This window comes from Eschrichtius robustus, chromosome 2 (assembly GCF_028021215.1).
Source record: "Eschrichtius robustus isolate mEscRob2 chromosome 2, mEscRob2.pri, whole genome shotgun sequence".
NCBI classification, from domain to species: Eukaryota; Metazoa; Chordata; class Mammalia; order Artiodactyla; family Eschrichtiidae; genus Eschrichtius; species Eschrichtius robustus.
Window position 1 is genome coordinate 92,330,528 of NC_090825.1, and position 24,339 is coordinate 92,354,866.

Sequence of the window (24,339 nt, forward strand, 5' to 3'; positions counted from 1 at the left end):
TCACTTATGCTCTGGTGTCCTCCTCCCTCTCCTGTTACCTAGGAACCTGTCCCAAACAGATAATGTCTGACGATCCCAAATTAGCTTGATTTGTACTCCTCATGCTTAGCAGAATTGTTGTTCCATTGGTGCCTCTTTGCATATGAGTAAATCAAATCAAGCCAGTCGTAGGAACAGATGAAAGACAGCCTCTTAGAGGGTAGTTTATTTTTAGCCCAAATGAATCTCAAAATAATAGAATTCTGGCGTGTAGCTCATTATGTATGGGCAGGTACTTGTGCGTTAGGAAATACGCTTGTTAGCCAGATCTACTGACAGGTTGGGCCATCTCTAAAAGGAGCTAAGAGCAGGTCTGTTCAGCAGAAGAGGGAGCTGTGGAGGCACTTTAGTGTCATCCTCAGGGCCTCCACGTGTGGCTGTGGGAGGACATGACCCACTTCCAGAAGCCCTGGGTGCGGTGCTCAGGCTCTGGAAGCTCTGCTCCCATTTCTCCAGGATGGGGCCACCGCAGCTCACAGGGAGCTCTAGCCCCAAGTGATGCGGGTCCCCAGGGCATTGTGTTGTACGGGTTTCTTTCGGTGACTACTGAAAATATAATCAGGGAAGAGTAAAAATTACCCCCAGCCCCCCATGCTCTTCATCTCTCTGCCCCTCCTTGGAAAAGTGGGAGGCCTGAGAGCCTGGGTCAGCAGCAACTACCATGGAAATGACACTTCACTGGGGGAATGGGTTGAGATTTATGCCTGATTTTCATGAGTAAGATTTGTTATGCATGTAACTGTCAGAGTAACTTTTTTAAGATTTAAACACAATCATGTTGTTTGTCATAATTAACTATTTAAATAAAGGGGATATTTGAACAGCTTTTGACATTACATACCTTTCCTAAATATAACTTGATGTCTTAAATCTTAGTATTTGTGTTAATAAAATTGATTTGGCTGTACTTTCTTCTCTGAATCTTACTTTCTGTATTTTTCAAATGCATTCTTTTCTAGAGAAGAAACGGGTCTAAAGATAGCCTGATTGAAGAAAAATCTCAGACATCTACAAGCAATCTGGCTGGAAAACACACAGCAAAAACAATAAAAACTACCCAAGCTTCACGCCTCAAGATAGAGACTTAATCCTAGTGAAGGGCTAGGGATGGGGGGTGGGTGGGAAGGGTGTGTGTGCCACCTTTACTTTGAAACTGTGAATTATAATTATTCAAGTATCTTGGACCTGCAGAAGTGTTTCTTCCGAAGAAAATAATGGAGTCTGTTGCATCTTAAAGGTTTAACTACAGTATATTTGTGCCTAAGGGCCTTTTAATTTGGTAACTGGAAAGACAGTATTTTAAAACTTATTCACTTGATGCCGTGTTTTCCTTCCTGGAAACTCCCAAGTTATCTTGTGTCTGCCACAACCAACACCAGATGCTTCGGTTCAAAGTTCTGGAATCCTGGACTGAAGCCGGCTTGCTGTGCAGTAGTACACCAAGTGGGATGAAAAGGTTCTTCCCAACTCTGGGTGGATCTCTGCCTGCGCACAAATGCATGACTGAAGCATCACTTTCACACTGCAGATATTTTTATTCACATAAATGTTCTTTGTAATACTGTACTTTGTGGCATTAAGTTCCACCGATTATTTGCAAATGTTAAAAAAAAGTTTGTTAAGTGCTGCTTTTAATTTCTCGTGTCCTTGTCTTGTGCTTTCAGAAAAAAAAGGCTATGTGTGGGTTTCAGTTGACCTCAGCTTATAAATTCATGACCCTCAACCTGAAATGGTCCCTCCAGTCTGCCTGGCTAATTCTCCCCAAATACTATTTCAGACATTTCCTCTCTGCAGATGACTGCAGTCTACAGGAAAAATAGAAATACTCATGCAGGACATCTTTCATCTTCCCCTTACCCAAGAGACAAGCCTCGCCATGGCTGCCATCAACCCTAGTCCTTCCCTTTCTCCTGTCCCCTCTAGCCCATCTCCTTCAGCCTTCTCATCCCTGCTCTCTCCAGTATTAATATATTCAGCTGCTTCCTCTCAGCTAGACTACCATCTAAAAAAAGTAAGCCAACCAAATTTCACAACCACAAATTCTTCAGCTACCACTTTTTTCTCCCATTCCAAGTTTCTCAAGAGGATTATCTGTAGCCAGTGTCCTCAACTACCTCAAACCATCTCTAATATGGATTCTCCCCCACTGTTCCACTAAAGTGGACCTCAAAAATCACCTTCATGTCACCAAATCCAAGTTAACTTTTAGGCTACCTTACAATATTTTCTTTCTTTAATGCATTTCCCATTGTTTCTACCATTCTGACTATCCTTTGCAGCTCACGCTGTTCCACCTCTCCAGTTATTTAAGAGTATCTCAAATCTAGGCCCTCTTCCGCTACCCCAGTGGATCTCATTTATTCCCACGGTTTATTTCTATAGCTTAGACTAAAAACCAGTGTAGTACCAAGGGGTCACTTAGATTTCTAAGGCAATTCAAATAGAGCTAGTTGAAAATGCTGCTCCCCAGCTGGATCTGCAAATGTACAAGACTACACACCTAGCAGACATTATGGACACATCCTTTTTTACTAACTCCTGTCTGCTATAGTTTTAACTATCTCTCTTCCTTAACTTTACCACCACCCTGGTCCAAGGTGGTCATCTCTCACATAGACAGTGGTAGTAGCCTCCAACTGGCCCATCAGCACCCCTTTTCTTGCAAATGTGCATTTCCATCATGGATTTCCCCTTGATTTATACAGAGCCTTAAGTAGTCTGGCCTCTTACCTGTTCAGCCTCATTTTGTAACACCCAGAGCTCCCATAATGGCCACCATCAAGCCTCATTAAGCACTCAACTCTTACCTAAATGAGGACACAACAGTCAGAAATCTGGACTTATGGTCATACCCATTTTTTTAGCTCAAGGCCTCTGTACATGGCACGGGGTCAGCTTTGCCTTGCATAAATGCTTACCTACCCTTAGTCCTAACTGCTTTCTCAGGTTTCCCTGACTCGGTCAAATCCTATCATACATGGAACTTGTCTCACGAAGTTTTAAATTGTGATGACATTTCCTCCATTCAAAGGTAAGCTTCCAAAGGGAGGAACTGTGTTTGTGCACCATTGTGTTCCCAGCTCCTAGTTCAGTGCTTTCAATAAATATTTTGAATGCCCGAATACACTATTTGTTCTTTCCTGCAAAGTGAAGGCAGATTTGCTTTTAGCTTAAAAAAAAAAAAAAAAAAAAAAATGCAGTAACATAGAGCACACCTGTGACCTAGAAACCAACTAGTCTAGTTCACTTCATCATGCAAGAGGCACTAGAAGAAAGCACGTGTTTCTCCTTGGAGCCTAGCATAAGCCTATATTTCATGAGGCTATCAGTGATCAATATCACTGAATGTTAATCTTAACAGCTGAGATTTAACATAATTTTGAAGTTGCTGGGAGAGGGAGGTACCCTATGATCCTTCAGTAAAAGAATGCTATTTTCTGGCAGTTAATCACTTAGCACACAAACCTCCAAGAAGCACATTGAATTATTTTATTTATAGCCCCACTGTTTTAGATGTACATTTATGGACTATCCAAAAGCAGTATTTTTTTAGCAATCCTGGAAATTTTAAATACTCTAAGCAACACCCGAAGATCAAGTTGTCAAGTTCCTCACCGAGGACATCCTAAAAGGAAAAATAAGGCACTCAATTTGACAAGCAAACATTTACATGCACCACATCTTAAAAACTTTCAGTACATGCTTCTTCGCTGGATAAGTTATGCACTTCTGGACTTTAAATGTCAACATAAAACATGCCTGAGATCTGGCAAGTGGTTTTTTTTACAATTCACATAAAATCATGTAAAGATTTCATGACAAGCTGGGAAGAAGCTATCCCATTTGCAGTTAACAACTAATACCAGTGAACCCTTAATAACTAATTTAAACTAATACCCACTAGAGAAGATCCCCCAATCTAGAAAGATAAAATTCACATTACAAATAACTGCTGTATGACAACTTCTAATTCAAAACTATCACCCTACCTTAGGTCATCTTTGTGCTCCCAGACAGTAAGTAGTCAGCTAGCAGCAGTCTATGCTTCAAGCGTCCATCTTTCACCTGAACCAAAATTAAAACCTGTTAAGAGAAACATACACTTAACGTTGGCAGAATCAAAACCACATATGTACATAATATAGCAGTATAACTGTTACTTGTGCAGCTCCTACACCAAAGATGTCAAATACTAAGGCAGGAAAAGGCTGCACAAGTGTTTGGTTTTCGCCTTTTTTGACACCTCATCCACTAGTTTCCAAAAGTGAACGGGCAACACAAAGGCGGCAAGAAAACCGCGTAAGGAATGCTGTGTGGCACAAAGCTGCGGACCCCAAAACAGCTGGCTGAGATGAACTGTTGCGCTGATGAGATGGGAGAGGAACTAAGCCCAGCTCTACAGTTTCCTTTACGACTCAACATCCGACTAGGTAACGAACACCGAATTAAAGTCTTTCAAATGGCTGAAACCTTAAAATGTCCAGGCAACTGGTCTTTTCTGCAGGAACACGAAAACTCGCCTGCAGAGCTGGTGATGGTCATTCGATTTCCGCCAAGTTCTGCACCAGGACACAGTTATCAAGATCTAAATCTGAAATAGCACTTCTGCGTTGACCTGATTTCCCACCGTGACAAGGTAGGCATACGTGCCGTTATACAGTGAGGCCTTTCCCTGTCACACGCCAAGAAAGCCCCGCTTCTATTAAAAATTCCCTGACATGCAGTCGATGACCAATCGACCCCAAAGCCCTCACCCCCCTCGCCGCATCTCCTGGCGTGGGAACACAGACCTGGGGCCGCTGCTGGGCTTTCTGAGGTCTCACCGACAACGTAGCGGAGGCCAGACCAGGCCGCTGCCCTCCACGCGCTCAAGGACCGGGAGCCTCGGACCCGGCCCGGCCGCTGCGCCAGCCTCACTAGACTAAGGGCGGCCGCGCGCTCCTGCCCTGCGCCCCAGCCGTCGGAGGCCAGGCGGCCACAGGCCCGGGGCCGTCCAAACCCTCGCCGCCATACAGTCCGAAAGAAAGGGGAGGTTAGAAAGAGCGCGCAGCCTTCCCACAATGCTTTTCTATGACTGGAAGGACCCACTGCTCGAGGGGCGCGGGGAGGACGGACTGTACCATCGGCCACCGCGCCCCGGCGAGACGCCGCCGTGAGGCCGGAGGGCGAAGTGCCCATTGATGGGCCGAGGGGCGGGGCTGCCCGGGGAAAAGAGTTCTGAGGAGCGCGAGTTCGCTGAGCGCCGGTCCGTCGGGCGGGAAAATTTTTCCGCGCAGGAGGAGGGTTTATCCAGTGTGGATACCCAACCGCCCCTCCACCCGGTGTCAAGAGTACACGGTCAGCGCTGAGCTGCGGGTGTAGCCCAAAGGACTTGAGACCTCGTGTTCTGGGAGAGGACAGACAGAGCTCACCGTCTCCAGCTGAGGAAGAGTAAGGTCATTAATTCCAGAAATATTTATTGAGTACTTACTGTGCTTCACGCTGTTCTAAATGCCTGGGAATCCGCTGTGAATGAGGCAGAGTTCCTGTCACGTTCTAGTTGGGTGAGACAGACACTAAACAGATAACGTGGACACTGTTAAGTCCAGATAGTGTAAGTGCCAAGGAAACAAAGGAGGGGAAAATGTGATAGAGTCGTGCTGTCCGGTAGGAATCTAGTGTGAGCCACGAATGTCATTTTAAAATTTTAGAAATGCCACATTAAAAAGGAACAAGTTAAATTAAGAGAAACTCAACATGTGCTAAGTATAACCGTTTCAACATTTGGTCACTATAAAATTATTAGTGATATACCTTGCATTCTTTTATTCCTACTAGGTCTTCAAAATCCAGTGTGTATTTTATACTTTCAGTACATTTCAGGTCAGACTAGTCACCTTTCAGGTGCTCAGAAGCTAGACCTCGGCCAGCGTGGCTGGAGCCACGTGTGGAGTGTAAGATGGCGTCAGAGGCAGCGGAAGAGACAGGCAGGAGTGAATCATGTAGGGCTTTGTACCTGTGGTAAGGAGTTGGGATTTTATGCTGGAAGTTTAGAATTGATTATTACCACCGAAAGAAAGCAGAGGTAGTTAATTACTTTCTTGGTGATACCCATAACTCCTTGAAGGGATAAAGACTGCGGTGATTCGGGCTGTGTGGTAGCACCTGGGTCTCCTTGCACCTGTGAGTCCTATAGAGACTCACCCAGAGACCACATCCTAGCACCTTTCTTTGTTTCTTTGAAGCTTATTGCAGAAAGAGAGGGAGGGAGGGGAAGAAAGGGAGGAAGGAAGGAAGGGAAAGAAAAAGAAAGAGGGAGGGAGGAAAGAGAGAGAGAAGGAGGAAGGAAAGAAAGAAAAAAAGAGAGAGAAAGAGGAAAGAAAGAAAGGAAAGGAAGGAAGAAGAAAAGAAAAAGAAAATTCAAGCCCATACATAGCCCAGTGGTCATCACACAAGGACTGGCCTGAATGATAACATCACTGTTGGGACAGTAGGGACAGTGACCTTACAGAAGTAAGTGTGTGTGATAATAAGGAGGGAAATAACTCTAAGTCCTTCATTAGGAATTCTCTGTAACATCTGGGGAGAGAAAGGTTGGGGAAGGAGAATGACACCTCAAAGAGTGTTATTTAAATACACTTGAAGGGTACCGTTTGAGGATTGTAACAAACTTCAATCTTGCCTTCTTGCTAGGGAAAGTCAGGGAGAGGAAATTTCCTTGGGCTTGAGCAGCCAGCAGACCTAGGCTTCGATCCAGCTCTTTGACGCTTGTGCTTTTGGGTATATGACCACCTCTCTAAGCCCAGGTTCCTATTTTGCACGATAATACCTTTACCTATGTACCACATAGGTTAGTTTAAAGAATTACGGAAGGTTTGTTGAATTATCTCACACTGTATTGTACACAGTGACACCCAATTAATGACTCTCATGAGCTAGACTCTCCTTGTTGACTGCCACCCCAGGTATGGAAACTTCTTGGGTTGAGTTCTTAAGGAAGGGGAAACTATGCTGCTGTTTTTCTTTTAATGGCTTGACATTTTGTTCCCACCCCATTCTTTCCTATCTGCCCCTTGTAACTCGTCCCTAAACTCTGGATGATTCAAGAACAGATAGAGGGGAGGCATTTGTTTCAATTATTGGATAATGTTGGTGTTAGGAAATTAATTCTAAATTCTTCATCTTCCTGTCTGCTTCGACCTCACGTAGCCTGGGAAGGAAAATTCAGTAATTCAGCCAACACAAGCAGAAAGGACGTGAGAAAAGGGGGATATTTTCTACCCTGTTGGAGCAGAGACATTACGGAAAGATGTACAAACAACATACAGTGTTAGTGCAAGCGTGGAACAGACCCAGTTTCCTTGTTCTGTATGGTAGGCAGACTAATGGTCCCTCAAAGGTGTCCATACCCTAATCCCCAGAACCTGTGAATGTGTTCCATTGCATAGTAAAAAAGGGGCATTGCAGATATGATTAACGTGAGGGACCATGAGATGAGGAGATAAAAAACAAAGAGGAAAAGTGGGGAGTCAGAGATGTGGCAGAAGAGAAGGCAGGAAAGGGACTCAACCTTCCATTGTTAGCTGTGAAGATGGAGGGGGAACATCTTTGAAGCCAAAGAATACAGACAGCCTCTAGAAGCTGGGAATGGCCCTCAGTTGACAGCCAGCAAGGAAACAGGAACTTCATTTCTGCAGCTGCATGGAACTGAATTCTGCCAACCACCTGAATGTATGTGGAAGCAGATTCTCCCCTGGAGTCTCCAGAAAAGAAGTCTCCAGCCCTACTGATACCTTGATTTTAGCCCAGTGAGACTCGTGACAGAATTCCAACCTACAGAGCTGTGATAATAAATTTGTGTTGTTTTAAGCTGCTAAATTTGTGTTAATTTGTTATGGCAGCAAGAGAAAACTAATGCACCCTGTAAGGGGTGGAGAGTGAGAAGTGGGCTGTTTTTCTTACCCCACTCCTTGTGCCATTCCAGTTTTCTCATCAGAAGCATAAGTAAGATTTTGCATATAAGCGGTGCACATTTCATTTTAAAGTGCTTAATCCATAGGGGGTTGACATTTTGTTTATGTTGGGTGTTAGGGATCTGATTTAATATACAATAGATATTAAATAATTTGAATACTTTTTATAATTTAGAAGCATTTGTAGATTTTCTTTGGATTTTCCCTTTAAACAGTCATATCATCTGTGGAAGCTTTCTTCCTTTCTCCTTATACTGTGTGTGCATGCACACATGTGTGTGTGTGAATGCTGAGACTAGGACATCTAGGGCAATGTTGAATAGAGTGATAATAGACATCCTTGTCTTGTTCACGGCTTTAAAGGAATGCTGTTAAAGTTTCAGCATGTATGTATGACGTGTATGACATTTTAATGCATTTCTTGTTGTTTATTGGGTTAGGGAAGTGCCCTATTTTTAGTTTGCTAGTAGTTTTTTTTTTTTTTTTTAAATCATGAGTGAATGTTGGATTTTATTAAATGTTTTTTTCCTGCCTCTATTGAGATGAACATAGGGTTTTTTCTTGTAATGTGTTAATGAAGTGAATTGCATTAATACATTTTCTAATGTTGAACCAATCTTACATTTCTGGAAGAAACCAAACTTGTCATTTCAAAAAATATTCTGTTTAGAATTACTGCATTTATGTTTACGGACAAGAGGGGACTGTGGTTATCTTTCTCATACTGTCTTTGATAGTTTTGATGTTAGAATTATACAGATATCTACTTAATATTAGTAATTTGTTTCTGAAAATCAGATGTTCTATGCAAAAATATTAATTGGGAGCCTATGGCCCTCCGTTTTAAATGGTAAAATTATAATGAGTTACTTGTTAACCCAAACCAACTTCCTAAAATGTAACTAAAATATAGTAAACAAACCTCAATTAAATAACAAACTATAACATTAGGCTGTAAATGTCTATAACTTTGCTTCCTGATCGCCAAACAATATAGTTGTTAACAAATAGTTGCTTTGTCAGCAGTAACATATTCTCTTTCATTGTTACTGCTTTTCTGTTTAGTTTGCTTCTTTTTCATTAATCTTTAACATTTCCTCAGCTTTTTTGGGTCTCATAATACAAAACTAGGGGAAAAAAGGGTAATATGAAATATGAAAGGCACTATGGAAATGTGGCAGAGAATGATTCACACTGAGGATGATACTTTAGTGCTTCTTTTATCACTACTGGCATCTATGTGAATATCCCCTTCATTGATATTCAGTGTGTTTTTTGATTTCCTGACACATGATGCTGAGAACATATTGTCAGTTGTGTTTGTAATGTAACTCAGGGCATTTCCCACACCTTTGTTGTTGTTGTTGTTGTTTTTGTTGTTGTTATTGGTAAAAATGTATTGAGTTTTGGGTCCTACATATATTATTTCCTATATACATAGTTGAAATGTTGTTTTGAATGATATATATGTTATATGATGTTGGAGTATTAAATACAAGAGTTAATTTATTGGAAAAACATTAATCAGGGAAATGTTCTGTGGAGTATGCCTATACTAGCTTTATAAAATTAGTTGGAGAACTTTTTCCTCTTCTCTGAAAAATTTAATGTCAGAATTAAAAAATAAACCTTGCTTTTAGAAGTATCTCGATCTAGTATTTTCTTTGTAGGAAGATTTTAAACTACTGAATTAATTTCTTTAATGGTTTTAGAAGCATTCAGGTTTTTTCTTTAGTCAGTTTTGGTAAGTTATCCTTCCGAGGAATGTATCCATTGTGCCCTGTTTTGAAATTTGTTGGTCCAGGAAGCAGATAGAGTTCCAAACAAGATCAGCCTAAAGAGGATCACACCAAGAAACATTTTAATTAAAATGGCAAAAAAGTAAAGTTAAAGAGAGGATATTAAAAGTAGCAATGGAAAAGCAACAAGTTTCCTACAAGGAAACTCACCAAAGGCTACTAGCTGACTTTTCAGCAGAAACTCTGCAGGCTAGAAGGGAGTGGCACGATATATTTAAAGTGATGAAAGGGAAAAGCCTACAACTAAGAGTACTCTACACAGCAGAGCTTACATTCAGATTTGATGGGGACATGAAAAGTTTTATGGACAAGCAAAAGCTAAAAGAGTTCAGCACCACCAAACCAGCTTTATAAGAAATGATGAAGGGACTTCTCTAAGGGAAAAACAAAAGGCCACAACTAGAAATGTGAAAATTACAATAGGAAAAAGCTCACTGGTAAAGGCAAATATACAGTAAACATAGTTAATCAACTCTGTACAAAGCAGTAGGAAGGTTAAAGTACAAGTAGTAAAATCATGTATATCTACAATGGTTAGTTAAGGGATATACAGAACAAAAAGTTGTAAGATATGATGTCAAAAACATTAATTGTAAGGGGAAGGGAGCAAAAAATGCAGTCGGCCCCTTGATATGTGTTAGATTAGGAGCCTACCCCTCAGGTCATAGCTATCAAAGTATGAAAATAGGCCTCTTTTCTGGAAAGACTGGGCAGGTTTCAGTCTGCTGGTTCTGTGCTGGGCCTGGGGGGTTAGCCATTGTGAGTCTGTGGGAGCCCTTTAGGAACTATCTTTTAGATCCCTATGGCCTTGTAGGTCTTATGGATGCAAGCCCCACTGGTCTTTAGGGCACCTGTCTCTCAGGTGGAGGTCTTAAAAGTTGGGGCACCAGATTGGGGGGGTGTCTGAATCCCTCACTCCTTAGGAAGAAGCTGGGAGTAGTGAGTTCCCTCCCAGTTGGGTGTTGCTGCACCAGGGGTGGGGTTTATGGCGAGATTGTTTCTCAGCTTCTCCTACTTAGCTTGATGCGGGTTTTTTCTCATTTGCCCAATGAGTAAGAGTCAGGTAGTTTCTGGATTTCCTTCAGAGGGAATTGTTTCGTATGTAGCTGTTGATTCCGTGTATCTGTGGCAGTATGAGCATAGGAGCCTCTTACATTGCTATCTTGAGCCGGATCCTATACTGAGTTTCAATGTCAATTATTAGAAATTATTTTTCTAGCATTTCTCTTTGGTTCTTTTTCAAAGATGTAGGTTACTTGTGATATCTTTTGTTCCTTTCTTATGTACCCCCTTTTATTTCTCAAAAAGTGTATTTGAGACTTATATTTAAATATAAACACACTCATATAGATATTCTCAAGGTCAAAAATGGGCATTGTCTTAACTGTTTCCACTCACTGTCACATGTTGTTTTCTTATAGGTTTATATTTTGTTTTTAAACTGTAAGCATATGTTCCTTGGAAACTAAGTTGTGGTAATCATTTGGGTGTGTTCCTCTAGAAAAGATTTATGTCTGGTGTTGCTAGGCATTTGGGGCACTTGCTACCCTGGGAGCACTGTCAGAACATCTCATCCATTCCACATAGAATAGGCTGTGCTCTCTCCTGCATGAGGGAAGGCTGGTGTTAGTCACTTTCAAGGGAAACGTTTCCCCCATTTTGTCCTTCTTAATAATAAGTGGGTTAATTATCTCCACTATTTCTCTCTGTAGGGTGATTCACTCCCCCCCCCCCCAGCCATACCTAATTCACTTACTGAGGGTGTTACCTTTCAGGGGTCACAACTTTATGCACGGGTCATTAGTTCTACTTTCCACTTGTTCAGGCCTCATGTCCTAACTCCCAACTGGCCCTATGAAGCCTAAGCCGCAAGCCACCAGGGATAGGTACGTAGATGTCCCAGGCAAATGCCAGCTCCAGAACTTACTTTGGGTTCATGCTATCTCTTATGTGTGACCTCTGAGGACTTCCCTTATTTTTCAACCAACTCAGCCATGCATTTAGAAAGTTATTTTTAAATATTTTATCCAGCATTTTAAATTATTCTGAATTAGGGAATTTCTCTGCATGCCTTCTGCCACATGGCAGGCACAAAACCCAGATTGAGTTTCTTCATCAGTTTGTTCCTTGAAAAGCGGTCCAGCTTAAGAGCGTTGGAAGGCTTATCACTAAGCCTGCTTTTTCTACTAACAACCTATCTGTAAAGGTAATAATTCTTACCCAAATAATTTATAATTTAGAGCAATTCTCACAGAGTCTCTTTATTAAAGTAACTTGGTTAAATTGTTTGGGAACTTCACAAAATTACTCTGAAGTTCATTTGGAATAAGAAACTGATGAGAATAGCCAGAAAAATTTAGAAAAAGTAGAGTAATGGTGGAGGACTAACTCCTTACTTAACACTAAATGTTAAACAAATATTCTAAACTTAAATATTAAAACATTCTCAACTTTATAAGGTAATTAACTCAGCGTGGTATTGGCACAGGCACTCACTGTCAATGGAATCGAAGATATAACTGATAACAGTTCCTGCTGTATGTTACATCTTAATGTGTCTTAAAGCAAGCATCACAAATCAGCAGAGAAGGAAGGACTTTGACCCATACCTGTCACTGGCAAGAGGGATTTGTCATTTTGGAAAAAATAAGAGTATTACTTGATATAAATCAAAATAAGGCCTGTGTAGTTTAAGGAATTAAATGGAACAAAAAATCAAATAATAGAAAGGCTAAGTGAAAACATTTGTTTGATTGTAGAAAGGACTTCCTAAACTTAACAATCAGCGACTGTTTCTGGAAGAAACTGGTTACAAGGAATGGTGATGTAGTAGAAAGACTTTCCTTGTTTTGGCCATGAGAAAGTATTACCTTTCAAATTAATAAATTATCTTTATTTAAAAAAATAAATAAATGGAAGGAGTAAAACACTAATTGATAATCTTGATTTGGCAAAATTTAAAACTTCTTTATCTTCAGTAATTAAAGGGAAATTCCATGTATCTACAGGCCAAAGTCTTATAATAGATATAATTTAACAAATATAATGTTTAATAATAAAATATTCATGTTAATCATTTGAATGCTGAGAACACCGTGGGACCTAAACCAAAAAGAGAAATTTCACAAAAGAGAAACATGAGTTCTGAAATATATCAAGAAGTATTAATACCTTAAGGGATTCTATGAAAACTATTTTTGTAACACTACTCATTTGCATAAATACAAGCCCCTAAATTTCCAGTTTGGTTTTCTGATATTCATATATATATATTTTTTAAATAAATTTATTTATTTATTTATTTTGGGCTGCGTTGGGTCTTTGTTGCTGCCCACGGGTTTTCTCTGGTTGCGTCGAGTGGGGTCTACTCTTTGTTGCGGTGCGCGGGCTTCTCATTGCGGTGGCTTCTTTTGTTGCGGAGCACAGGCTCTAGGCGCGTGGGCTTAAGTAGTTGCAGCACGTGGGCTCAGTAGTTGTGGCTCCTGGGCTCTAGAGCACAGGCCCAGTAGTTGTGGAGCACGGGCTTAGTTGCTCTGCGGCATGTGGGATCTTCCAGGACCAGGGCTCGAACCCTTAGTCCCCTGCACTGGCAGGCGGATTCTTAACCACTGTGCCACCAGGGAAGTCCTATTTATTTACTTATTTATTTTTTACTAAAAGCTCGGCAGGCCTATGTTTAAAGAGACTTTGTCTCTTTCTTTCATTTTGTTCTTCTTTTGTGGTGTGATTGGGCTTAAATTTTTTTCTTGCAGACATTATTATTAATTTACTAATCATTATGCTTATTGTATTTATATATAAATGATGTGTTTGAATAAGATGGGGTTCGTCTTAACTTAGTTACCAGAGACTTTATGTGCAATCTCTTCTGCACCACCATTTTAGAGATCTTAACAGAAGTACTGACTTGTCAATGACAGTGATACTGCAAAGAGACTGCTAAGTGAATGCTAATTCAGGAAATTCCTTACATGTCTGATATTAGTACAAGCAGGAAACCACCAGGTGGCAGTACAAGCCAAGCACAAAACCTGCACTATAATTTATAGATGCATATTCTCAGTTACACTTTAATTGGAATGAAATTAGCAATCGAATATCCACATTTGAGTAGAATCACCCACTTCCCTAGGTGTTTTTTAAACCTGGTTTTATACTAGTTTTTCAGAGGTGATGCTTTGATTTTTTTTTTTTTAAATATCTGGTCAAGTTGCATGGGAAAGACCTGTATGCTACTTTGAGTAATCCAAAAGAACATCTTATGTATTCCAGTCCAGACAAAAATGAGACATCTTTCAGTGGTAAGATTCCTGTGCTGCAGAACTATATGTCCTAAGCCGATCAGGAAAATAAAGCTGGTGCGTTTAGTCAGGAGCCAGCCTGCCAGGAAATATACATAGCAATTGGAGTTGAATTATTAATAGATACTTCTTTTGTGGGTTAGACAGCTCAATCTGTCTCAGTTTTTTTTTAAGTCAGGTATGACTTGATTGCAGCACTTAGTCACTTTCTGGAAATAAATAGTTGCTAGATAAAAATAAGATGTTTTATTTTTATAACTAAATATATGTGGCATGTGTTTCATATCCATACATTTCCAGGAGTATTCTTAGGAACATCTGTTTCCATATTAGTGACTTTTCTATTTGGTGGTGCTAGAGTCTTTCTTTGGGGGAGCAGACAGCATTGGAAGATCTTCTGTGAGACTGGTGCTCCTGTGAGGCACAGCATAGCTCCAACAGCACAAACCCCCAAACCTGGGTTTCTAATGAGTGGCTTTAGTTGTGTTCTTTTTTTTGAATTTTATTTTATTTATTTATTATTATTATTATTTTTAACATCTTTATTGGAGTATAATTGCTTTACAATGGAGTGTTATATTTATTAATTTTTATACAGCAGGTTCTTATTAGTTATCTATGTTTTACATATCAGTGTATACATGTCAGTCCCAATCTCCCAATTCATCCCCCCACCCCACCCCGCTTTCCCCCCTTGGGGTCCATATGCTTGTTCTCTACATCTGTGTCTCTCTTTCTGCCTTGCAAACTGGTTCATCTGTACCCTTTTTATAGATTCCACATAAAGTTAATATACGATATTTGTTTTTCTCTTTCTGACTTACTTCACTCTGTATGACAGTCTCTAGGTACATCCACATCTCTACAAATGACCCAATTTCGTTCCTTTTTATGGCTGAGTAATATTCCATTGTATATATGTACCACATCTTATTTATCCATTGATCTCTCAGTGGGCATTTAGGTTGCTTCCATGACCTGGCTATTGTAAATAGTGCTGCAATGAACATTGGGGTGCATGTGTATTCTTTTTTTAAAAAATAAATTTATTTATTTATTTATTTCTGGCTGTGTTGGGTCTTTGTTGCTGGGAGCGGCCTTTTCTCTAGTTGTGATCAGCAGACGCTACTCATTGTTGTGGTGCATGGGCTTCTCATTGCAGTGGCTTCTCTTGTTGCAGAGCATGGTCTCTAGGCACGCAGCCTCCAGTAGTTGTGGCATGTGGGCTCAGTAGTTGTGGCACACAGGCTTAGTTGCTCCGCAGCATGTGGGATCTTCCAGGACCAGGGCTCGAACCCGTGTCCCCTGCATTGACAGGTGGATTCTTAACCATTGCGCCACCAGGGAAGTCCTGCATGTATCTTTTTGAATTATGGTTTTCTCTGGGTATATGCCCAGTAGTGGGATTGCAGGGTCATATGGTAATTTTATCTTTAGTTTTTTAAGGAGCCTCCATACTGTTCTCCATAGTAGCTTTATCAATTTACATTCCCAACAACAGTGCAAGAGGGTTTCCTTTTCTCCACACCCTCTCCAGCATTTGTTGTTTGTAGACATTCTGATGATGCCCATTCTAACTGGTGTGAGGTGATACCTCATGGTAGTTTGGATTTGCATTTCTCTGATAATTAGTGATGTTGAGGAGCTTTTCAAGTGCCTCTTGGCCATCTGTATGTTTTCTTTGGAGAAATGTCTATTTAGGTCTTCTGCCCATTTTTGGATTGTGGTGTTTGTTTTTTTACTATAGAGATGCATGAGCTGTTTATATATTTTGGAGATTAGTCCTTTGTCTGTTGATTCGTTTGCAAATATTTTCTCCCATTCTGAGGGTTGTCTTTTCGTCTTGTCTATGGTTTCCTATACTGTGCAAAAGCTTTGAAGTTTCATTAGGTCCCATTTGTTTATTTTTGTTTTTATTTCCATTATTCTAGGAGGTGGATCAAAAGAGATCTTGCTGTGATTTATGTCAAAGAGTGTTCTTCCTGTGTTTTCCTCTAAGAGTTTTATAGTGTCCGGCCTTACATTTAGGTCTCTAATCCATTTTGAGTTTATTTTTGTGTATGGTGTTAGGGAGTGTTCTAATTTCATTCTTTTACATGTAGCTGTCCAGTTTTTTCAGCACCACTTATTGAAGAGGCTGTCTTTTCTCCATTGTATATTCTTGCCTCCTTTATCAAAAATAGGGTGACCATATGTGCGTGGGTTTATCTCTGGGTTTTCTATCCTGTTCCATTGATCTATATTTCTGTATTTGTGCCAGGACCATATTGTCTTGATTACTGTAGCTTTGTAGTATAGTCCGAAGTCAGGGAGTCTGAGTCTTCCAGCTCCGGTTTTTTTCCCTAAAGATTGCTTTGGCTATTTGGGGTCTTTTGTGTCTCCATACAAATTTTAAGATTTTTTGTTCTAGTTCTGTAAAAAATGCTATTGGTAGTTTGATAGGGATTGCATTGAATCTGTATATTGCTTTGGGTAGTATAGTCATTTTCACAATATTGATTCTTCCAATCCAAGAACATGATATATCTCTCCATCTGTTTGTGTCATCTTTGATTTCTCTCGTCGGTGTCTTATAGTTTTCTGAGTACAGGTCTTTTACCTCCTTAGGTATTTTATTCCTAGGTATTTTATTCTTTTTGTTGCAATGATGAATGGGATTGTTTCCTTAATTCCTCTTTCTGATCTTTCATTGTTAGTGTGTAGGAATGCAAGAGATTTCTGTGCATTAATTTTGTATCCTGCAACTTTACCAAATTCATTGATCAGCTCTAGTAGTTTTCTGGTGGCATCTTTAGGGTTATCTATATATAGTATCATGTCATCTACAGACAGTGACAGTTTTACTTCTTCTTTTCCAATTCGTATTCCTTTTATTTCTTTTTCTTCTCTGATTGCTGTGGCTAGGACTTCCAAAACTATGTTGAATAATAGTGGCGAGAGTGGACATCCTTGTCTCATTCCTGATCTTAGAGGAAATGCTTTCAGTTTTTCACCATTGAGAATCATGTTTGCTGTGGGTTTGTCATATATGGCCTTCATTATGTTGCGGTAGGCTCCCTCTATGACCACACTCTGGAGAGTTTTTATCATAAATAAGTGTTGAATTTTGTCAAAAGCTTTTTCTGCATCTATTGAGATGATCATATGGTTTTTATTCTTCAATTCGTTAATATGGTGTATCACATTGATTGATTTGCATATATTGAAGAATCCTTGCATCCCTGGGATAAATCCCACTTCATCATGGTGTATGATCCTTTTAACGTGCTGTTGAATTCTGTTTGCTAGTATACTGTTGAGGACTTTTGCATCTATGTTCATCAGTGATATTGGTCTGTAATTTTCTTTTTTTGCCATCTTTGTCTGATTTTGGTATCAGGGTGTTTGTGGCCTCATAGAATGAGTTTGGGAGTGTTCCTTCCTCTGCAGTTATTTGGAAGAGTTTGAGAAGGATGGGTGTTAGCTCTTCTGTAAACGTTTGATAGAATTCACTTGTGAAGCCATCTGGTCCTGGACTTTTGTTTGCTGGAAGACTTTTAATCACAGTTTCAATTTCATTACTTGTGATTGGTCTCTCCATATTTTCTATTTCTTCGTGGTTCAGTCTTGGAAGGTTATACCTTTCTAAGAATTTCTCCATTTCTTCCAGGTTGTCCATTTTATGGGCATAGAGTTGCTTGTAGTAGTCTCTTATGATGCTTTGTATTTCTGCGGTGTCTGTTGTAACTTCTCCTTTTTCATTTCTAATATTATTGATTTGAATCCTCTCCCTCTTTTTCTTGATGAGTCTGGCTAATTTATTAATTATGTTTATCTTCTCAAAGAACCAGCTTTTAGTTTTATTGATCTTTGCCATCGTTTTCTTTGTTTCTATTTCATTTATTTCTGCTCTGATCTTTATGGTGTCTTTCCTTCTACTAACTTTGGGTTTTGTTTGTTTTTCTTTCTCTAGTTCCTTTAGGTGTAAGTTTATATTGTTTATTTGAGATTTTTCTTGTTTCTTGAGGTAGACTTGTATAGCTATAAACTTCCCTCTTAGAACTGCTTTTGCTGTATCCCATAGGTTTTGGATCATCGTGTTTTTGTTGTCATTTGTCTCTAGGTGTTTTTTGATTTCCTCTTTGATTTCTTCAGTGATCTCTTGGCTGTTTAGTAACGTATTGTTTAGCCTCCATGTGTTTGCGTTTTTTACACTTTTTTCCCTGTAATTGATATCTAATCTCATAGTGTTGTGGTCTGAAAAGATGCTTGATATGATTTCAGTTTTCTTAAATTTAGCAAGGCTTGATTTGTCACCTAAGATGTGATCTATCTTGGAGAATGTTCCATGTGCATTTGAGAAGGAAGTGTAATCTGCTGTTTTGGGATGGAATGTCCTATAAATATCCAATTAAATCTATCTGGTCTATTGTGTTATTTAAAGCTTGTGTTTCCTTAATACTTTTCTGTCTGGATGATCTGTCCATTGGTGTAAGTCCCCCACTATTATTGTGTTACTGTTGATTTCCTCTTTTAGAGCTGTTAGCGTTTGCGTTATGTATTGAGGTGCTCCTATGTTGGGTGCATATATATTTATAATTGTTATAGCTTCCTCTTGGATTGATCCCTTGATCATTATGTAGTGTCCTTCCTTGTCTCTTGTAACATTCTTTATTTTAAAGTCTATTTTATCTGATATGAGTATTGCTACTCCAGCTTTCTTTTGATTTACATTTGCCTGTAATACCTTTTTCCATCCCCTCACCTTCAGTCTGTATGTGTCCCTAGGTCTGAAGTGGGTCTCTTGTAGACAGCATATATATGGGTCTTGTTTTTGTATCCATTCAACGAGCCTGTGCCTTTTGGTTTGAGCATTTTAATCCATTCACGTTTAAGGTAATTATCAATATGTATGTTCCTATTACCATTTTCTTAATTGTTATGGGTTTGTTTTTGTAGGTCCTTTTGTTCTCTTGTGTTTCCCACTTAGAGAAGTTCCTTTAGCATTTGTTGTAGAGATGGTTTGGTGGTGCTGAATTCTCTTAGCTTTTGCCTGTCTGTAAAGCTTTTCATTTCTCCATCAAATCTTAATGAGATCCTTGCCAGGTAGAGTAATCTTGGTTATAGGTTCTTGCCTTTTATCACTTTAAATATATTGTGCCACTCCCTTCTGGCTTGTAGAGTTTCTGCTGAGATATCAGCTGTTAACCTTATGGGAGTTCCCTTGTACGTTATTTGTCGTTTTTCCCTTGTTGCTTTTAATAATTTTTTTGTCTTTAATATTTGTAAATTTGATTACTACGTGTCTCGGTGTGTTTCTCCTTGGGTTTATCCTGCCTGGGACTCTCAGCGCTTCCTGGGCTTGTGTGGCTATTTCCTTTCCCATGTTAGGGAAGTTTTCAACTATAATCTCTTCAAATATTTTCTCGGGTCCTTTCCCTCTCTTCTCCTTCTGGAACCCCTATAATGCAAATGCTGGTGCATTTAATGTTGTCCCAGAGGTCTCTTAGGCTGTCTTCATTTCTTTTCATTCTTTTTTCTTTATTCTGTTCCACAGCAGTGAATTCCACCATTCTGTCTTCCAGGTCACTTATCCGTTCTTCTGCCTCAGTTATTCTGCTATTGATTGCTTCTAGTGTATTTTTCATTTCAGTTATTGTATTGTTCATCTGTTTGTTTGTTCTTTAGTTTTTCTAGGTGTTTGTTCTTTAATTCTTCTAGGTCTTTGTTAAACATTTCTTGCATCTTTTCGATGTTTGTGTCCATTCTTTTTCCAAGGTCCTGGATCATCTTCCCTATCATTATTCTGAATTCTTTTTCTGGAAAGTTGCCTGTCTCCACTTCATTTAGTTGTTTTTCTGGGTTTTTATTTTGTTCCTTTATCTGGTACATAGTTCTCTGCCTTTTCCTTTTGTTTATCTTTCTGTGAATGTGGTGTTTGTTCCACAGGCTGCAGGATTGTAGTTTTTCTTGATTCTGCTGTCGGCCCTCTGGTAGATGAGGCTATCTAAGAGGCTCGTGCAGGCTTCCTGATGGGAGGGAGTGGTGGTGGGTAGAGCTGGGTGTTGTTCTGTTGGGCAGAGCTCAGTAATACTTTAATCCGCTTGTCTGCCGATGGGTGGGGCTGAGTTCCCTCCCTGTTGGTTGTTTGGCCTGTGACCCAGCACTGGAGCCTACAGGCTCTTTGATGGGGTTAATGGTGCACTCCGGGAGGGGTCACACCAAGAAGTACTTCCCAGAACTTCTGCTGCTAGTGTCCTTGTCCCTGAGGTGAGCCACAGCTGCCCCCTGCCTCTGCAGGAGACCCTCCAACACTAGCAGGTAGGTCTGGTTCAGTCTCTTATGGTGTCACTGCACCTTTCCCCTGGGTCCTGATGCACACACTACTTTGTGTGTGCCCTCCAAGAGTGGAGTCTTTGTTACCCTCAGTCCTGTCGAAGTCCTGCAATCAAATCCCACCAGCCTTCAAAGTCTGATTCTCTGGGAATTCTTCCTCCCGTTGCCGGAACCCCCAGATTGGGAAGCCTGATGTGGGGCTCAGAGCCTTCACTCCAGTGGGTGGACTTCTGTGGTATAATTGTTCTCCAGTTTGTGAGTCACCCACCCAGCGGTTATGGGATTTGATTTTACTGTGATGGCGCCCCTCCTATCGTCTCATTGTGGCTTCTCCTTTGTCTTTGGATGTACGGTATATTTTCGGTGAGTTCCAGTGTCTTCCTGTCGATGATTGTTCAACATTTAGTTGTGATTCCAGTGCTCTTGCAAGAGGGAGTGAGTGCACATCCTTGTACTCCACCATCGTCTCAGGAAATTTTTAGAAGACGTCCACTTTACAACATAGAATAGTAGCTATGTTTCTCGCCTCCTCCCCACCACCATGCCATGGGGAGAGGGCAGGTGGGTGGACTGGCGACACTGCGCTGGCAGCTCGTGGCTCCCTTGCCCCAAGCTCGGCTGGCTGCCCTGCCCCGCTCTGCTCTGCCCTGCTGCCGTCGCCACCACTGCCGCAGTTGCTTTAGCTGTATTAATGTTAATATTTGTTTTAGTCACTGAAAGAGAATTCCAAGTTGCTTGATTAGAGATCTGAAGTCTCTCAGCTGAATAAATTAAATCCCTGAGTACTGAGGCAACTTGAAATTGACCACACAGAACCTCTGTCAGGAATCTGTGAGACAACATGGCGAGCCCAAGAAGGGCTGAAAGATGGGAGAAGTTTGAGGATTCTGATCCCTTAAACTTTTAAAAAGAGGAAGAAGTAATTTCAATAAACTCTGGTCTATAATGACGAACGTGGTCTCAATTCTGTAATGTACTAACAAATAAGTGATTGGTGAGTCCTTAAAAGCAGCATCACTTATTCATGAGAAGCCAGAATGGGTTTAACACCCATCACAGCAAGATTTCTTTTTTTATAAATGCTTTTTTAAAAAAAATTTATTTATTTATTTATTTATTTATTTTGGTTGCACCCGGTCTTAGGTGCGGCATGTGGGATCTTCACTGCAGCATGTTTAGTTGTGGCATGAGGGATCTTTAATTGTGGCATGCAGGCTGTTAGTTGTGGCATGTGGGCTTAGTTGCAGCATGCGGGCTTAGTTGCGGCACGTGGGCTCTTAGTTGCGGCATGTGGACTTTTTAGCTGAGCCATGCGAACTCTTAGTTGAGGCATGCATGTGTTATCTAGTTTCCCGACCAAGGATCAAACCCGGGCCTCCTGCATTGGGAGCATGGAGTCTTACCCATTGGACCATAAGAGAAGGTCCCCCAAATTTCTTTTTTAACAAGGCATCCAGACCTCCAGAGCTGGGAAGGGTGGAGAACCTAGAAATCTGAATTTGAACAAGACATGACAAAGTCTCTTATCATACACCTCTGGCTGAAATGAAACGTGTCATTGTGTATATTGATAATTAATTGAATAGGTACCTGGGGTGTTGTTTATAGGTTGATGTCAAATGGAGGGATGGTTCTAGGGATGTCTTTGACCTTTTCCTTTAATCCTTTTTATTGGTGATCTGGATAAAGGTGTTGAAGACACTCTTAACAGTTTGGGATGATATGAAGTTAAAGAAGATAAATTAAATGGTCAAACAGGATCCTAAAATCTTAGGCTTGTTGAACTTGATGAGTGTTAAAAGAATGATTTTAAAGAGCATATATGTAAAGACCACTACTTGTGTCCTAAAATCAACAGCATGTGTACAGGATAAGTCATATCTTAGCTGTAGCACACCTGGGAAAGACTTAAGGGAATGTTGTTGGCAGTGAATAGAGTATAAATCAGCATGTACCATGGCAGTCAGCAGCGTAAATGTTAACTTAGGTTTTATTAATCAAAAAGTGTGCCATGCTGAAGGAGAGGGATGTTTCCTCTTCTCTTGCCTGGACCATCCTGTCTTCATTTCTAGGCGCTATACCTCAGGTGGGCCATAGACAGGCTAGGGACTATTCAGGAAAAAGACAAGCAAGATAACAACAATAGAAGCTCTGTTATAAAGGAAGTGGCTGAAGGAACTGGGTATTAGAAAGTACATTATAGAAGATGGAGTGACACTGGCTTCACATGTTTGGAAGTCTGTCCTGTGAGAGGGGGAGTAGACTTGTTCTGTATGATGTCAAGGGATCAAATTAAGATCAAGGGGTGGAAACCTTAAAGAGGCAATTTTGACTTTCATATGATGACTGATGGTTGGAAGCAGTCCCAGATGGGCACAAACTGTTGAAGAGTTGGTGAGTTTCTCATCATTAGGGTGTTCAAGCATGGACAGGTAAGAGCTTAGAAATATCTTAGCAACTGATACATAATTGAATGAGTTTAAAAATCCCTTCCAATTCTGAGAGTTTATGGTTATTTTCTTAATGCATTATTTAGCTAACAGAACTCCTTAAGAACAGGCATCTTTAAAGATTTCTCAGTATTAATTTATCCAAATAATCCTAATATATGTTGTTTTTTCTTTTCAATGTCTTTAGTCAGCACAGGCAGTATCAGGATTTTAAATGTGACCTTTATTCTTGTTGCCTCAGAGATATGGTCAAAGCCTCAATACCAAGATAAACACCCTAGTTACCAAGTACTTCCAAATCCTGAAGAGATTACCTAAGCAGGTTGTGTTATATGACTGGGCAACCATTTCTGCCTATATTAGCCCATTGCTCACCACTGGGTTGGAGCCTAAGAATTGGCAATGAAGATTGTTAGATAGAGTCATTGGCATGCTGCAAGATCTCCGTCCGTCCCCCTGGGGGGAACTGCTGGGAGAACTTGATAGATATGGAAGTTTGGGAGACTCAAGGTCAGTGACGCTCACTAAGAGAGACTGTGGCTGGAGCCACCCATGCCTGCAGTGGCTCAGAAGAGAGAGAGAGCTTTGATGGGAACAGTCTCCAACACCAGGAAGGGGGTGGCAAAGGTGCATGTTTCCCCTAGACCACAAGTGAGGTTATTTTGAAAGGTTGCCTGGAGGGGTGGACTGCCAGCAAGAGGGCCTGATGGAGGAGACTAAAAGGAGGTCAGTGAGAAGAGATTAACTGACAAGAGCCAGACCATCTAGGTTCAAATCCTGGCTCTGCTGCTTATTTGCTTTGTGATCGTGGACAGAGGTGGAGCAAGAAATGTAGAAGAACCTAACCCCATGCTCCTGCCCAAATCTTAGGAAGATGGAGTCAATTTAAATTAGACAAGATTTTTGAATTTGGACAGTAAATAAAAGGGGCTTTTAAAATACCCAAGTAAGACTTTTCTTGCAACTTAAAGGGATAAAGAGAACTATGGGACCTTCCCAAGTTTCCAATCAAAGGTAGAAAATGAGCCCAGAAAGCAGGTTTGAAGAGGCAGTGGAAAAAAGGATAAAGCTGCTTTCTGTGTACAGCCTGTGCAGACCAGCTCAATAAATAGATGAACTGGTTACAGCAGTGAGTGGAAATGCCAGAGCCATGGATAGATTCTAGGTGTGGTTTTGTCACCAAATAGCCATGTCAATAGCAAGTCACCCTACCTCTTTGGGTCCTAAATTTCTTCACCTGTAGAAGATCTCCTGGTTCCTTTTAGCTTTGTAATTCTGTTTCCATTTTACTTCACAACCAAGATTTGGTATCTATCTATCATCTATCTATCTATCTAATTTAGTATTTATAAATATTTACTTATACAGAATTTTTTCCAGAAGAGATTTAATTAACTGAACTTTTGTGTTTTCTTCCTATTGGCATGCTGATTGTGTTTTGTGCCTAAATGTAGTGTTAAGATTATCTTCTGTGTTTCTCATT

General features: G+C 40.4%; 1 protein-coding gene, 2 long non-coding RNA genes and 1 other non-coding gene across 6 annotated transcripts in view; 2 read left to right on the forward strand and 2 right to left on the reverse strand.

Annotated features, from left to right (window-relative positions):
* EPB41L4A (erythrocyte membrane protein band 4.1 like 4A) overlaps positions 1 to 1,156 on the forward strand; it is a 266,948-nt gene extending 265,792 nt beyond the window's left edge. For 2 of the 3 annotated variants that reach the window (XM_068534088.1, XM_068534102.1), the window contains one exon: positions 999 to 1,156. In XM_068534088.1, the coding sequence (XP_068390189.1) occupies positions 999 to 1,127 (129 nt within the window). In that variant the 3' untranslated portion in view covers positions 1,128 to 1,156. The remainder of the gene's footprint in view (positions 1 to 998) is intronic. The other variant, XM_068534096.1, reaches the window with a different exon arrangement.
* A 114-nt stretch (positions 1,157 to 1,270) lies between these two features.
* On the reverse strand, positions 1,271 to 5,092 carry LOC137757416 (uncharacterized). The gene is made up of 5 exons (XR_011072337.1): positions 4,830 to 5,092; positions 4,029 to 4,122; positions 2,962 to 3,664; positions 2,770 to 2,846; positions 1,271 to 1,524 (listed from the first exon to the last, which is right to left on the reverse strand). It is a non-coding gene; the product is annotated as an uncharacterized lncRNA (long non-coding RNA).
* Positions 4,191 to 4,325, reverse strand: LOC137760355 (small nucleolar RNA SNORA13). The gene has a single exon (XR_011073309.1). It is a non-coding gene; the product is annotated as a small nucleolar RNA SNORA13 (small nucleolar RNA).
* A 163-nt stretch (positions 5,093 to 5,255) lies between the features above and the next one.
* The window catches only part of LOC137757429 (uncharacterized), a 310,561-nt gene continuing 291,477 nt past the window's right edge, over positions 5,256 to 24,339 (forward strand). Inside the window, exon 1 of the long non-coding RNA XR_011072339.1 lies at positions 5,256 to 5,469. This is a non-coding gene — a long non-coding RNA (uncharacterized lncRNA). The remainder of the gene's footprint in view (positions 5,470 to 24,339) is intronic.